General features: G+C 39.0%; 1 protein-coding gene across 1 annotated transcript; it reads right to left on the reverse strand.

Moving 5' to 3' along the window:
• Window positions 1–546: 546 nt before the first annotated feature.
• CLDN1 (claudin 1) lies at window positions 547–16,711 on the reverse strand. The gene is made up of 4 exons (XM_059687379.1): window positions 16,264–16,711; window positions 7,418–7,582; window positions 5,105–5,189; window positions 547–3,179 (listed from the first exon to the last, which is right to left on the reverse strand). Exons 1-4 carry the CDS (start codon window positions 16,484–16,486, stop codon window positions 3,020–3,022), a joined length of 633 nt encoding a protein of 210 aa, XP_059543362.1. The 5' UTR covers window positions 16,487–16,711; the 3' UTR covers window positions 547–3,019.
• Window positions 16,712–17,007: the final 296 nt, after the last annotated feature.

Below are 17,007 nucleotides of genomic sequence, written 5' to 3' on the forward strand. Positions count from 1 at the left end.
TAGTCTCTAACCTATCATGCTAGTGCTGGAGAGTCCACAGAGAGCTACAATCCTTTGTTTACAGACCCATCTTTACTGTGAAAATTGCCCAGGGAGAGCCTATAATTAAGGCTCTATCAATTACTGATATTTTTAGACTACCAGTGAATTCATTTCATCACTTGCTTTCTTAAGAGGTAGTTTTGACTGTAATTGTTACAAAAACTATAATGAATCTTTCACTCTTCCACCTTGTGAGGAGCACAACCCCCTGAAGCTTGCAGGGTGCTTCAGTTGGTTATGTGATCATTCAGCCTTTCATTACAGTATGGCCCCTTTTTCGGTTGAGGAACATTAATTAACTTCTTTTGGCATCCTCCCTTATCACCAGCTTTGATGGTGAAGGAACTTAGTTTGAGAGAAACAGGGCATTCTAACAGAGGGAGTCACTCAAATATGTGAAAGATGACCCAGAGGCCCAAAGCTTTTAGATTGAGGCAGATCCTATCCCAAGTCCTCTTCTCTTCCAAGCATGGCAATCTTGAAATAATAATTAGAAAAACAAGCCAAGGATCTATGTTTTTATTAAAAAAACACCCAACAATTATTGGAAAAGAATAATGCTTTATACAAATTTCCATTACAAAATCCCAAAATATTCATTGGGTTTGTGTAAGGTACAGTAACGGAATACAAAAATATCAAAATTGACTAACTTCTGGTGTAACAATCATGGTGGTGATTTTGGATTATAGATTGTTTTTGCAGAATTTAGCAACTAGTAAACCACATGCGTTTACACTCGCACATTGTTAGGATTTATGTATGTTGCAAAGGCTGAGTTATACTGAAGCATAGACTCAGGTTGGAAGACTGAAAGTTACTAGGTTCAAATCCTCATGATAATGATACAATCCTCTGGATAACTTTCCTATGTGGTTTCACTATGAATGACCATTCCCAAACAAACCTATCAGTGTTAGCATTACCTAACAGCACTAAGTCAGAAGGCATCACTTAACGAATATTCACCTTGAATATCCTTGCAAGTTATTATAATTCAAAAAACCTTCCATACTTTGGCTTTGCCAATACTCACACTTCTGTTTTACCCACTACGACTGCAGACTTGTCATAGGTTAAGTCTGCATTCTTAAGAGGAAAAAAGCTTAGCCACAAAAAAAGCATCAGGCCACACTGAAGAACCCGACTTCCTTAGAATCCACTTCATTTAGTAAGCTGAATTTCTCTATAGTGTCTCATTACTTGAGAGATTGGTTATGGCAAGAAACCCATTCCTTAAAATTTATCTTTTCAGTCATTTGAAAAGTAATCCCAAATTTATGCACTTAAAATCCTTACTTCTTTCCTTTATTATAGCACTTTTCACCTTACAAACCACTTTTGCACATATTCTATCTTACTAGATTCCCACAAAAACCCTGTGAGGTAGGCAGGCCAGGAATCACAATCCCTTTTTTACAGATGAAACAATAAATCTAGGCCAACTCAGACAGTAATTGATAGCACCAAGACTCAAATCAGGTCTCCAGACACCAACAACAACTCCCTTTTCATTACATCATCTTGCTCAGTAAAGGAGCATTTTCCACTGACTGGAAAACTAAGAGCAATTGTTAAAATGGGACAGAGTCCCACCAACATGATTGGTGCAGCTGAGAGAAAGGAAATGGACTGGAGTGGAAAGGAAGATACAAACAGTGTGAAGGCGTGTGCAGGTTTGGTTCAATGAGTTCTAACCACCAATTGAGCAAATAAAAACACTACTCAGACATATTTCATGTTTAAAGAATGAGCATAACACCAACTAATTAATAGTCACACCACCTCCACCAGATAGTTAAGTATCATTATCTCAATTTAACAGATGGGAAAAGAGGAGAAAGAATAAGTGACTTGCTGACAGCTACAGAGAGAATATTTGTCACCAGATTATCACTACAGAAAATCTAGCACTTCATGCAGAAAAACAGAACATATTTCTCTGGGAACAGGTAACTATATGATAATTGTGTATGAGAAAGCATATAGCTGAGGAGAGAGGGGGCGGAAAAGGTAGTTTGGAGGGATACAACGGTAAATAAATACCTTAAAAATTCAATCAATGAAATTGTGTTACAACACTGGGAAAGCAGCACACACTTGCTCAAAAAGGCAAATATTTTCAAAGCAAACAACAGTGTAACAGGTCAGAATGCAGAGATGAGGTGGGAAGGTCAACGGGAGTATATCATCTGGCCATGCAGAAAGATTTGCCCCCAAAGCTCTGAGTTATAAGAGAAACTTATTGATTTTAGAAATTAAATAATATGCTTAGGAAATATGTTGCTAGGTTTAAAAGTTTAAGCCCAACCTATTAAAAAAAAAACCAAAACAAATAAAGGCATGAAGAATGATTGACTGATGACAAAGCAAGTGTTGTAAGATCATGGTAAAAAAAAAAAAAAAAGGAAAATAATTACGTGAAAAGGGCACATGTGAGGAATGGAAAGAATTTATACTTGCTTAGTAGTTTAGGTCTTATGTCAAAGACACTAAAAGCTGATTAAGGAGGGTAAATGATATCTGACCTATTATATATGTGTACATATAGAAAGAAGAGGCAAAAACCAAAGAAACTGCTTATTTAATCAATATAGACTTAAATATATATATATATTTTAGATATGTTTCAACTATGTTGATGCCAACATAATAAGAGATTTTACTAACTAATTTTTTATAGAAAAACATGTCTATATACATATCTATAATTAAGGAGCACCCCTCCCCACATTTAAGATGATTACTCAGTGGGAAGCAGTAATACACATGGAAAAGGCTTCCCTCCTGTATTAAGGAAAGGAGATAAGACTTAGTCATTTTTAGCAATGGGTACTTTTAAAAAATGTGTAGTTTTCTTTTTTAATAACACCGCAGTTCAGATGACAATAGTCAAAGTTCAAGGTATTAAAGTCAATCATAGTATTTCAATGTCCATTTTCTATTCGTTCCAGGGTTGTCTCGTTTTGCTTCTGTGTCACACGTAGTCTTTCCCACTGGAAGGTGCAGGCTTGGGATAGGGCCGTGGTGTTGGGTAAGATGTTTTTCGGGGGCAGGAGCAGCAAAGTAGGGCACCTCCCAGAAGGCAGAGAGAAGCAGCAGCCCAGCCAGTGAAGAGAGCCGCACCAAATTCATACCTGAGAGGAAAAGATAACGCATTTGCTTAATCAATGAATCACTGGAAAGTTTTCTAATGTAATTAGAAATCTCATTATGTTTTTTTTTTTTTTCCCACTAAAAACAATCCCCCATGATTCCTGGGGGAAGTACTTTCAGGTTTGTGCTTGCACACACAAGAATGTTTACATTACAGTTGTTGACAATTTGCAATAGTAGATCAGGCAATACAGCATGCAACACCAGGTCAATTGCACAAATATTTCCAAAGACTTTTCCATATGTAAGAGACTTGTAAAGCATCTGTTTATACTTTAGGAGTCAGGTTTGAACTATGATTTCTAGGCTCAAGCTTAACAAGTCATGCTATCAACACATAGCAACCATATTCTACTAGTATAAAGAAACTCCTAAAGTGCTAGACCATTAGAGTTTTTATTTGTTGTTGTTGTTAATCTTCACATGAGGATATTTTTCCATTGATTTTTAGAGAGAGTGGAAGGGAGGAGGAGGAGACAGAGAAACATCGATGTGAGAGAGACACATCACGCCCTTGATTGAGCCTGCAACCAAGGAATGTGCCCTTGACCGGAATCAAACCCAGAACCCTTCAATCCATGGGCCAACATTCTATCCATTGAGCCAAACTGGCCAGGGCATCCATTAGAGTTTTTAATAGTTTATCCCAGGTACCTATAAACATTGAAATATGAAATTTATGGTTTAGAAAAAAGACTTCTAAGCAATCCATGGAGCATTCTAGATTAAGCTGATCTAAGTGGATGAATTAAGCCAGACTCTTGGGGAGAGGATCTGTGTCTGATGGTAGACAACAAAAGTAGAGAAAGCTATATCTAGAATTATGAGGCCTGGGTTCGGATCCAAATGCAAAACTCTCAACTGCTGCAATCATGTGCTAGTAATTTCACTTTTCGGCCGCAGTTTCTGCTTCTCTTAAAGGGGGATAATCCAATCTTCCTTACTGGACTCCTTTCAGGATCATCTGAGACATGAAAATAACATGTGTACCGTGCCTAGCAATTTATAAACTGCTCTTCACATCCATTACTAGTTAAATGTTAGCCTATTGACCTCCAGCAGTCTCTGTCCCTACATTGTAAATCTTATGGGAAGGGCTCCAACACAATCATTGCACTGTGTATCCTCCTGTATGTGGGTGATTATATAAAAAGAATCACACCTTATCTATCCAACCACTGGGATTTTTCATCTATTCATCCTGACACTCACAAACAATAATTACATCTTAACATCCTGACTCCGAATGTAGTTATTAGGCTTTAAAGACATGAACGCAGTGAGACAAAGAGCCTTGTCCCTGATCAAAGAGTGCTGTTACATGAGAGCCAGGAATCAGCCCTTGAACTTCCACAACTTGCAATATTAAGAAAGTTGACCTTTGGAAAGTCAATTTTATTGTTGTAGTGGAACAGAAAATTTCAAAGTAGTATCAAAACTTATTTTTTCATAAATAAACTTCTTTTCATAAATAAAGTCAAACTAATGAGAATGAAGTATTATTCATTAAGGCATAGAGTAGTAAGTACTATTTTTTCAATCATAAGCTGTGTGTTAGCGACAAATAATCAAAATTAAGTGTTGTAAGCATCACACTATACTTCAAAAAGTACATTTCAAATTTATTAATATTAAAAAGAAAACAAGAGAAAAGGCCCAACACACAGTTGCAAAATATAAAGCTTACAACTTTTCTACCTCAAATATGTTCTATCATTCATATGGGCGGTTAAAGCAATTATCAAACTTATTTTAACATGCATCACAGGCCATTCAAATTATTTTTAAGTTTGACATAAAATTCCAGAAAGCAAATCTGGGAAGCTGTGACACTAGCTGGACTTTGCAGAACATAAAAAGAGTATTTTCTCAGAAAACAAGCTATTTTACACATGAATAGCCTTACCTGGCATTGACTGGTGTCATGGGGTCATAGAATTCTTGAACAATTCTGTGGCCATACCATGCTGTGGCAACTAAAGCAGCTAGACCTAGAGAAATTAAAAACAAAAGGCTGTTAATCATTATGGAACACTGAGCATAAATATACAGTCCATTACATTGATAAGAATTAAATATACAGCCCATTACAAGAATTAAATCTCGCCAATAATGCTGACATTTTGAATTTAGTCAATTTTAGACAATTTTTATTTAGAGACATTAGAAGTTAAGACCTGTTTTATTCCAAGTATTCTGTTAAGACAGACCAAAACATTAGGTCAGAGTTAGGCACAGGTTGTACTCTGTCATCTTATTCATTTATAGTTCAAGGTCACTGGCACCAATAAAGCATTTTTGGAAACAATTCAGGAGGTTCATGTCATTTATGATCTTCAAAGATATTGTTACACATTAGTGTACTAAACTACTTTTCATAAAACCAATGTCCTTATTACTATAGATGAGTCACTTGAAAAAGGGGAAATGAAAACCCTTCTATATTCTTCTTGACCAAAGAGCAAAATTTACATTTCTGTAGGATCAAAAGGATAGTAAGTGGCTAGGTAGCAGGGAAGAGCAGAAACTGTCTCAGAATGGTCCAGACCACCCAAATTCCTACTGTTCCACTGGCCAGACCTGCCAGATATTGCCTTGAGATGTGCCACAACAGGTAAATGTATACAGCACACTCCCAGCTTTCCATTTATTTCATATTTTAGTAATACCAAAGAATCTACTTAATCAAAATAATTCATTCTATCATTTAAAACAAGTATAAAATATCTTGATGTTTCTAATCCAAATAAATTAAATAACTTTCATAGTAATTCTAATAAACCATCAATATAGACAGATTAAATTTTTCAATGCTCCATTTTCCTCCACCTCAAAAAAAAAAAAAAATGTGTCCAAGTTAATTTCCTCTAATACTTGACAGAAAACATGAGTGCTTTTGGCTGTTCAGATGCATCATGAGACTACTTTGGAACTTTCGACCCTCACTCCCTAGGAAATCCCTTACTAAACTGAACTGGGAGTGATGCAATCATTCAGGGAAGTTACAAAAAGGTAAGCAACGGAAGGGTGCTAAGCAGTAAATTTATTCCTAGCCTTTGATGTAAAATTAAACTTTTGGGAATTAAAGCACCATCCATGGGTGTGTGTGTGGTTTTTTTGCAGAGGGGTGGGAGGGCTAATGTGGAAAACTGAAAGACTGGTGACTTTCAACTAGCCAAATCTTTAGCAAAGCCACAGTCACTCTTCATTATTGGTTAAATCCAATATCATTCTGGGGCAAAGGCCCTTACAAGGTTTTTTGTCAAAGAGGAAATGAGAAAAGAAAGTCTAATTCTGGTTTCTCCTAATGGTAGATTATGTCATTGGTGTCATTTCAAACCAATAGACTGCTATATTATGTACAGTATATAATAGTTTACTTCAAAAATAGACTATATATTAAATACTATTTTATACACATACATGCAATCTTATTTAAAATAAGCTTATTATAACACTAAAATGGAACTGCCATGCCTTTCTCTGGTTCTCATTTTCTTAAAGGTCACATATCTAACTCATTAAGCAATACTTCAGTAAGTCAACAAATATATATTGGTCTTTTTCAAGGCCTCTCTGTATTGTTTTCATTCTTAATTCATTTAACCCAATTTCCTACCTCCACTCCATGCCACCTTCTACCTCCACTCTAATCGGCCTTTCTCTTCACTGACCTATGGGTACATCCTGTTTATTTTGGAATTAGATCTACCCAACTGAAATGATGTTCTCATTTTCCTCTAATAATTCCAACCCCATCCATTCCTCACACACCTACTTGATTCACACATTCTTTATATTCTCTCTTACTACTCCCCATCCTTGCCATATGTTGTCTGTGGGGATGCCATGAAAATTTTCTATGTAAATAGAGTTGTTCCTTAGGGTTTGCTAGATAGGAGAGCTTGCTCTTCACCTGGGGAAACTGGTTCTAATAAACCGGTTGGCAACTGAAACCAGAAAGAATAATAGACCTGTTCACTGTGAACACAGATCTCAAATTTTCATTTGGTTCCTCTTTGAGAATGTGAAAGTCAGCTGGACTTAAGGTTTCCATGTCTTCAGATTTAAAAAGGACTGAAATAAATCAATTCATGTGCAAGAAATCCAACATTGTCTAAGGAAATGGAAAGCTAAATCTCAAACCGTGCCAGAGATAGTTTAGTAAGATAAAACCATGCCAGAGACAGTTTAGAAAGAGGGGCAGGGCCTGTCTTACCTGCAATAAGAAATATTACGCCTCCAATGACAGCCATCCGCATCTTCTGGACCTCATCATCCTCCAGGCACTTCATACACTTCATGCCAACCGTGGCCACAAAGATAGCTATTAGTCCCAGCAGGATGCAAACCACCATCAAGGCACGGGTTGCTTGCAAAGTGCCTGGCAGAAAATATTTTAGAACATGTAAAATTAATCATATATAGACCAATAAGAGAAGAGTGGTAGAAGACCAAGTATATTTCAATGTTGTATTGAAGAAAGAAATTTAAACTGGGAGTCAGGAGATCCCAGTTCTAGTGATGTTTCTGTAGGTAAGCAGCTTAGTTTCTTCTCTAGAAAACCCAACAACTGGCTGGATAATGGATAAGAAGCCCTTAGGCTCTAACATCTTATGTTTTCAACATTAAAGTCAAATTCCTCTGGAAAAATAATGATCTGGTTCAATAGGGTTAGCTGATCTAATACATCTTTAATCCTTACTAATGGAGTATTTTAATTTTGAAATATAATCATATGTTTTATCCTTAATGTTAAACCATTTATAATATTAATTAATATATCTTGGTAATAGTCAACAGCTTTATACCCTAGGCATCAGGCTTCAGAAAAGACAGAGGTGAATTGGGAAGATAAGAAATGAATTTCTCATTGATTATCATGGCTGAATAAACAGCATTTGTATCTCAAGTGACTGAGGTGAGTTTGGGGAATATGAGTGTCATTTTCTTAGAACAAAACTAAATAACCTTTCCCATGTTACTTTAGAACATAGTGGATTCATATTCAGAGCTATCGCCATGACTGTTTTCATTGTCATGTTGTCAAATAGCAGACAATAATTCAATGGAGCATTTCTCAGGGTTCCATTCATTTTCTGATCTCCTGTTATTGTCATTGCAAACTAAGTCATGATCACACAGATGGGGGCAGGGGGCCGAGGTTATGCCAGGATGTTTCCTAAAGGGTAAAACCATGGCACCATCATTGTGGCATAAAGGCACAGACTTAAAGAAAATAAACTGAAACTATGCTGGCAAGATGAGTTTGATTAATTCTAGATTTACTTCCTCCACATAAAGATCATTATCTCACTGGCAGTGCTCACACGTGACAAGTATTTCTGCATATATAAATACTATTTACATCAAACCAAACCATGCTATCTTCAGTAAGCTACTTATTATTCTTTGGGACCATGATTCTATCATGTAAAGTGTGAATGATGGTATCTCTTATCAGGGAGTTGGAACAACTGACTTCTTTTTAAAAAAATATATTTTTATTTCAGAGAGGAAGCAAGAGGGAGAGAGAGAGAGATAGAAACATCAATGATGAGAGAAAATCATTGATCGGCTGCCTCCTACATGCCTCTCTCTGGGGATCAAGCCCACAACCTGGGCATGTACCTTTGGCCAGAATCGAACCCAGGACTCTTCAGTCCACAGGCTGATGCTCTATCCACTGAGAAAAACTGGTTAGTTGACTTCTTGATGCTCTTCAAAAGTGTCTGACATGATAGAAAGGTTTTATATCTCGTTGTCTAATTGAGACCTAGGCTCAGTCTTAGTATTTTCAGAGCTGAGACCTTGAATTACCAATCCTAATTAACACTAAGATCTAAAACATCATTCAATTTTTATTTTTTTTAATTATTTCCATTCCAGCCATAACCAATCTCTGATAAAATCACAGTAACCTCTATCTAAGAAGTAGCAAATGTTTTTGTGTTTTTTTGGTATTTTTTTTCTGTATTTGAGAGATATTTTGGAAGCCAAAATACATTTTTACTTGATTTAATTAAAAGGCAAACCAGAGACACTCCCTTTCACCCCTCCTTATAAGTGTGTGTGTGGGTATACATGCACCCTACCTACACACTTATCTTAAGATTCCACTGTGGTATAAGAGCTGCTGAATCAAAACACATATTCCACTGTGGTGTGAAGAGGAAAGTACCAAGGACTCCACCATTAGGTGTGTCTTTCCTTCTGATTTACCAAACGTTTTTTGCAAAGGCAATCATTACTAAGAATGAGAATGAAAATAAAATATCTAAACTCTTATACACACACAGATTTCAAATTCCACTCAGAAGGCAATCATTTAAAGCGAAGGAATACTGGCAGAGGAGACGATCCACGTGGCAGGATAGGGTGACCTGGGGTCCATTTACTTGGGACTATCTTGGTTTTACAACTACTTGTGCTACACAGACAATAGTTTGGTGAAGGCCTGTGTGGGGCAGGGACTGGGGGGAGGGGACCAAAGGGGAGAAATGGGGGACATCTCCAATACTCTCAACAATAAAAAATAAACTGAAAAATAAAAATAAAACTACCTGTCCTATATCCAGGGAAGACCCTCAATCCTGCACCAACAGGGACAGCTGGTCACCCTCCTGGCGGATGATAGGATGTGGAAAGTAAAATGAGGAGGGTTTAGCAAAGTGCACAGAGGTATAAATCAGGCAGGGCTTTGCAAGGTAGGGTAAAGTGTTCGGAGTTTATTCTAAGTATAATAAGAAGTCACTGGACGGTCTTAAAGAAGGGGTGATGGGATGTTTACCCTTGGTATAGAGGGCACAGTCAACATTTTTCCTATGCTAGCCCTTCAAATATGCTTAGGCTCCTACACTTGTCAGCCACCTCCACTTTGTTTTCTCGTGAATACTCCATTTCCTGACTCTTTATTCATCACTTTTGTTTCTTTCTCTGATCTCTCTCCAAGCTTTCCACTTTGTTGGAGCTGTGGGGCCTCAAACCAAACCCAGCTTCCATAATAATCATTCTGGTGTGTGTTTCACGTAAAAACAGCAGGCCACCAGTCTGGCAGGTCTGAGCACTTGGATCACAAGATGTTCTTCATGAGGAGTCTATGGGCCTCAGTCTCATGAGTCAGGTCTGGATAAAGCCATGCAGGCAGGGAGCACACATGGATGAACTACTTCAAAACTCCCTTTGCACTCACCTGGAATGATCTAAGATTCACAGTTTTCATTGCTAGATTTTGTCCCCTTTAAATTCTGCCCCCTCCCCCGACAAATCCACACTTAATTCATGCCATACCCATTTCACTCTTCCACTTTTACAAATCTGATAAATCAATAGTGCTATTTTGTGAAGCAGTATATATATATTTTCATTTATGTCCTTGGCATCCATTGACTTAGGATATTTCTTTATATTTTACAATACTAGATGGGCATCAAACACAAAATCTCATTTTGCTTCATTGTAGACATTTGGGTTAATTCTTAACTATCATGATGGTGACGGGGGGAGGGATGTACAAATACAAAGGAAAAAGGCTGAGAATCATAACAGCAAAACACTCACTATCTGAGTGTATGTAATAGTGGTTTAAAAATCAAAGTAAGCAAGTGTGTTAGAAGTTACGAGGGTTTTATGTGCAGATAGAATCTAAATTGCACAGTTTTAAGCTGGAACCAGATGAATCCTTCAAATTAATGTCTATGGAAATCTTCTAAGTCAGATATCTAAAATATATCATTGTGAGCTCCTTGAAGACTTGGGTCAGATATTTGTTCATATTCCCACCCAAAGCACTAAAAATGGCACCTGACAAGCTATACAGATCATGCTATCTGTGTTCAATGAATTTAAATTAGAACATGTCTTTATCCTTTAAAATTCTACTAATAAGATCAGTAAAAATTACTATCTTGTGTTAAGCTTAACCTTTGGGAAAAAAATACTGAGAAATGCCTCCCTAGAGTGCCCAGGGATGCTAAAGTCTTACTACATAAAACCAGACTTAGTTTAGAACATTAAAAGCTAATAACTAATACAGGCAGGAAAAATTCATACTTTTTGCTGAATCTGATTTAATTTTAATGTTTTTCTAAAATATTTATAATTTTATGAGCTTCCAAGGAAGTTTTTCCTAGTGGAATGATGATCAGCAGGGCAGAGAAGAAAAATATTTAAAAGGTACAAAATAAAATTTTGGACTAGGGAGGTACAGTATAGCGTTGGACTACTAACTCTGATCTGGTTTGATTAAATCAAATCTAAAAAAAAATATGTTCTTTTCTTGGCCCTTTAAATTGGTAGATACCTCTATAATACTATTATCATGGACTAAAGTTGTCTGCAGAGAAAATGTTAGCAAACATTTGAGAAGCTAAACTATTGTTTCTCATCATTATTCAGCAATATACGGAAAAGGCAGTCTTTTAATTATACTTAGCTAGACTGATAATCTTGAGATTAAAGACTCTATGAAGTTCTTACCACTTGCAACTTGAAAGTATAATCTGAAAAAAATATTTAAAAAGATCTCTACTTACAAGACAAGAAATGAGTTAGACATTACTGATCCACTACAGTTAAGTTGATCAACATTAAGTGTAGAAAGACAAGCACAGCCAAGTGGGATTTTTTTTTCTAAAGATTTTCTAAAGTTTTACTATACAAGGAGCAGAATCTTCTTTAAATGCCTGGCATTGTTCATGCTACTTACCGGGCATATTATTAAATTGCTACTCTGTGTACTTCATAAACAACATAGATTTTAAGTATATCTGCATTCTCACATAGTCCCTCTTTGAATCAGTGGTTGCTTAATAAGTAATAGGGAAATCAATGAACTGAACATTGGGTCACTAGAGCAAAACTGTTCTAGTCTCCTGTGCAGTTAAATGAGCTCAGCACAGACCATCACAGAACTATACTACCCTGGCCTTTTCACTTGTTAAAAATCTCCCTCAAAGAGTATTGTTAGCATTTCCATTTTATTGTTGCATGAGCTGGAGGCCATTGGGTGTGACCTCAGGACACCAGCACTGTCAGAAACTGAAGTGATCTGAAATGAGGCAGGACTTACCACTTTTTGGAATGTCCTAACCAGTTTTAGTTTGCTTTCCTTCTTCCTTTTCTTTTCCTTCTCTCTCCCTCCCTCCTTCTCTCTCTCTCTCTCTCTCTCTCTCTCTCTCTCTCTCTCTCTCTCTCTCTCCCCCTCCCTCCCTCCCTTCGTTCTTTCCTCTCATCCTCCTCCCTTTCTTGTTTCCTTCCGTTGAGTAATTGCCTCACAATTACATTTATATTTCTATATTTCCTCTATGCCACTTACCATCCCAAACAAGGAAACTTTAACTGTGCCACTTAACTTTTTCCCTCAATCACAACAGTTAGTTACAAAGAATGTTGGCACTGGAAGAAATCAAGTTTAGCACCTTATATATCATCTTAGCTGCATTCCCAGGAGCAAGACAGCTCACGTTTGTTGAAGAGAGGAATGAATCATGGATTCAGCTCACCATTCCCCCCACTCCACCCCCACACTGCCCTATTTTATAATTGGGGAGACTATAGCCCACAGAGACCAAGTGGTTCACCATTACACACATGACTGGTTAGTGCAAAATCAGGGTAAAGAATTATGAACTTCTGATCTCAAGCCTGGATTTTTGTTTTGACATCTATCATTCCAGAGGTCCGATCACATTCTTGAACAGATCTGAACACCAATGGCTCCTTGAACACCCTTGGTTCAGCAGGCATACTCTGAGGAAGTGTGAAGGGTGCCCTCCTCTCTGCCTATGCTTCAAAGTCTGTCCAAGTTAGTGATTTTGTCTCTTTGATCGAGCCTGACATCATGGTGAGAGTACTGGGCAACCTCACCGACAACCAATACTCATTAAGCACTCCTACACACATGTGGATTCATGCAAAGCAAGTTGAGCAGGTTAGAGGAGCTTATAAACAAATTACAGAATCCAACAGTTGGATGTGACTTAAGAGAGTCTAGTCTAACCTCCCATTTGTCTGGTGCTTGTATTTTGCCTACAACATTCCTACAAAATGCTTACTTATTTCTCTGCTTAGACACCTCCTACCATGCAGCCTCCTGGGGAAACCCAGTCTTTGGAAAGCCCTAGCTATTAAAGCCAAGCAAGAACCAGCAGTTAACTAAGCACATAAACCAGATACTAGCTTGCTAAACGTTTGAAAATTGGGTTAAAACAAGACAAGATGTACAGCATACTCCAGAAAAACCTACTCTAACTGCATCTGTCACTCTCTCTTGTATATTCCAACTTTCAGCTGCAGGAGTCATCAATGTCAGTAAATGTCACGCACTGCAGATGGGATTGCCAGTCCAAAATCACAATGCACAGTGCAACATTTGTTTCCCCAGGGAGTGTCTCAGGTACATTTTCATAAACTGCTTTGCAAGAACCACTTAAATAAAAAACACACCCTGTGTCTCATTTCCTACATTGTTTTGAGCACACTATATCTCTTTAGACACTTTTGGAAATATTCTTTATACAGCTTACACTATTTAGAGCAGGACAACAAGGGATCTTAACGTGTCTTGTGCTTCGGCCTTGATACATCCTTGTATCTTGACACTAAGATGCCAAGTAGGCTCCACTGACAAAGAGAACAATGTTCAATTTCAGGAAACTTCTAGCCAAGCTTTTCACCTAAAATCACTTCGAGGAATGCCACTTTTTACAAGGAAGACTACGTATACATACAGATAATCCTGTTCACATTCAGAGGTGACAGAACTCTACCAAAACCAGTCAGTGAATCACCACCCAGGTCTTCACATCAGGTGGGCGTGAGCACCACTGCCCAGGTGGAGGAATGGAGACGGGTTCTCTGGACTCCATCCAAAGGCATCGTATGAGTCATTTGCAGGTTGGGGAGAATGCCTGTGAGTCAAAGTTCCCTCTTCTGGGAATTGGTTTTGAGAGAAAGGCCTCAGCCCCACCTTGAATAATCTCTGGCTTTAACCAAAACGAAAAGAGGAATCTGATCTGGAGTTTAAATATATATATATATATTTATCAGGTAGAAATCTCCAAAATGTGTAGTGGGGAGATGAGGAGGATGTTGTTTTAATTCTTCCACCACAACTTCAAAAACTGTAATAGCTTTAGTAACTAAGAATAAAAGAAAAGAAAACATTTTGTCATGTTATCATCGGTAGGGATGGCCTGGTTGAGTATTTGCAATGTGAATCAATCTGCTTCCATTGGTCATTTAACGAAGTTAAAGAGACCTATTTAAACATGTTGAAAATGAACTATTTTGACCAGAAGAATCAGAGACCTCTCTAGAGTTACCCTTCGATCCTTCTCCAGCTGCCAATGCCTCAACACGACACCCCAAATTCCTGACACCATTTCCTTACATGTATTATCTTTCCACGGGGAGATTCGGTGATTATACAAAGGAGCATATCTAATATACTTGTTATATCTGGCATAAAGAAGTCCTAGAATGGGAACTTTGAAAAGCTAAAATGACAACACTGAAAACCACCATACACAGTGAGTAACCAGATTCCACAGGTGCTCAAGGCATTTAAAAAAAATTCAATAACCCTCAAGTATATGGCTTCTTACAAAACCACATGAGGGAGGTGAACAAAGCAACTGAAATAAACTTGAGCAATGACAACACTGCTCACCCTCAGCCCATAAAGGGGCCAGTGGGTAAACTTGTTTATCTCGGCCAGTGGTTCTCAACCTTCCTAATGCCGCGACCCTTTAATACAGTTCCTCATGTTGTGGTGACCCCCAACCATAACATTATTTTCGTTGCTACTTCATACTGTAATTTTGCTACTGTTATGAATCATAATGTAAATATCTGATATGCAGTATGTATTTAGGCGACCCTGTGAAAGGGTCGTTCAACTGCCAAAGGTTCGCGACCCACAGGTTGAGAACCGCTGATCTAGGCAAAAACAAAGGAAGCTTTTCTTCAAGTTAGTTCAAGGGCATAACAGACACATGCTACATGACAACTAATGTAATATCTCAAGGAAGTTACTACAGGCATAAATTGGTGTTACCTAGGTAAGTGGGAATCTAATGAGTTTTAGACGAGGCACTCAAAGGCCTTTATTTAAAAAATAATAAAGGGAGGGGGAAGCCATTTGTCATCTTTTCTCCCTGCTATCCTTAGGAATATTTCTCTCTACATAATGCTTTCCACCTTGACAGAAGTAAGAAGCAAACACCCATTACAGAGAACATCCTTTGTGGAATGTGGAAATTTGGAGAGAAGAGCCACCCCTTCTTTTTGCTATATTTTTCTTCCCCCAGCTGATCTCTGCTGTATCTCCTTAATGGCATTTTGCTTCAGTATCTTCATTCTTCCCTTCAGATTATGATGGGAGGTTATTCAGAACTTTTCTTTTTTGTCTTCCTTTTCCTACCTGCCATGAGTAACCTTCACTTTCCAAAATAACCTACAAATGCTGCTTCCTCTGAAGATCCCCAACCTTCAGGGAAATCTCAAGAGGCTTCTTCAAAAAGTCATGAAACGGGGTGCAAAGGGGCCCCCCACACTTATTGCATCTTAAATATCAAAAGAAACAAAAGATTCCAACTTTAATGTAAGTAGAAGCACTAAGTTGGGGCACTCCATGTAGTAATATGAGAAACTACCAGGCTCCAAACTTTTCAAGGCATGCTATTTTCTTGTCTACACCCTACCATTCTTCAATTCACAGAGAATCTCCGAATATCCAGGGGAGGCCTGAGAACTCAGGTCAGAGTTTGGCCCACACCTCTCAATCTCCACCCCAGCTCATTGGAATTTAGATGAAACCACACCTAGAGGAGGAGAAAAAGTGTTACCCAGGGAATTAGAGGCAAAACTAGAGCTTAGTCCTGGACCTCCCTTTTCCCAAAGCGCAGCTCTTTCTACTTCCTCTCATGATCGAATGACTTGATAAACTGAAGACTGATAACCTTGGAATCACATAACAGAACCAGCTGATAGCCTCTAGCCTGAACGGAATCTCTGGGGGCTGGGGGCTTGGATCCCGGCTGTGGGGGAGGGGAATGCACTCACTGTTCAGGTTCAGCAAGGAGTCGTAGACTTTGCACTGGATCTGCCCGGTACTCTGCGACACGCAGGACATCCACAGCCCCTCGTAGATGGACTGGGCTGTCACGATGTTGTCGCCCGCATAGGAGTGAACCTTCCACTGGGGCATCGCAGTGCTGGCGATGGCTCCAATCCAGCCCACGAAGGCCAGGATGAAGCCCAGCAGTTGCAGCCCCGCGTTGGCCATGCTTCGCTCGGGCGCCCTGGCTGGCTCCGGGATCGCAGGTGCAGCAGGTGGAGTTTGCAGAGGCTCCGTCGGGGCTCCCGGGGGGTGGCGGAGCCGCGCGGGGGAAGTTTTTGCGGGGAGTCCTGCTCCTTGCGGCGCTACTGGAGAGATTCTAGGTCCGGGTTGGCGCTGGAGTCGGGGTGCGAGAAGCTGTGGCTGCTCCCAGGCTCAGGGAATGAGACGCCAACCTGCGGGGCACCGCATTTTAAAGCAGCTCCGCCCCCCGCCCAGGCGGGCCGCGGCGCAGCGCCCCCTGGCGGTTTCAGTCCGGTTGGCCAAGGTGCTCTGGGCTGAAAGGTCCAGCGCGGTGTGGGGACTACCTGAGTGGGATTGGGAACGCCAAGTGCTCCCGAGCTGTGCTTGCTCCCTCTCCTTTCTCCCCTGGCTCTTTTTTCTCTAGTTAGCCGTCTCAGGTTCTCCATTGATTCAATTTGTATTTTCCCCCAAATTACAAAGTATGTGTAAACACTAAAAATGCAAAA

This window comes from Myotis daubentonii, chromosome 3 (genome assembly GCF_963259705.1).
Source record: "Myotis daubentonii chromosome 3, mMyoDau2.1, whole genome shotgun sequence".
Lineage (NCBI taxonomy): Eukaryota > Metazoa > Chordata > Mammalia > Chiroptera > Vespertilionidae > Myotis > Myotis daubentonii.

Bases quoted from the DNA above. Each gene is read 5' to 3' on its own strand.
- CLDN1 (XM_059687379.1), bottom strand. From the start codon at position 16,486: ATGGCCAACGCGGGGCTGCAACTGCTGGGCTTCATCCTGGCCTTCGTG. The intron at 7,583-16,263 runs GTGAGTGCATTC...ATTTTCTGCCAG, and splicing joins CTCCTTGCTGAACCTGAACA to GCACTTTGCAAGCAACCCGT. The intron at 5,190-7,417 runs GTAAGACAGGCC...TAATTTCTCTAG, and splicing joins CGTAATATTTCTTATTGCAG to GTCTAGCTGCTTTAGTTGCC.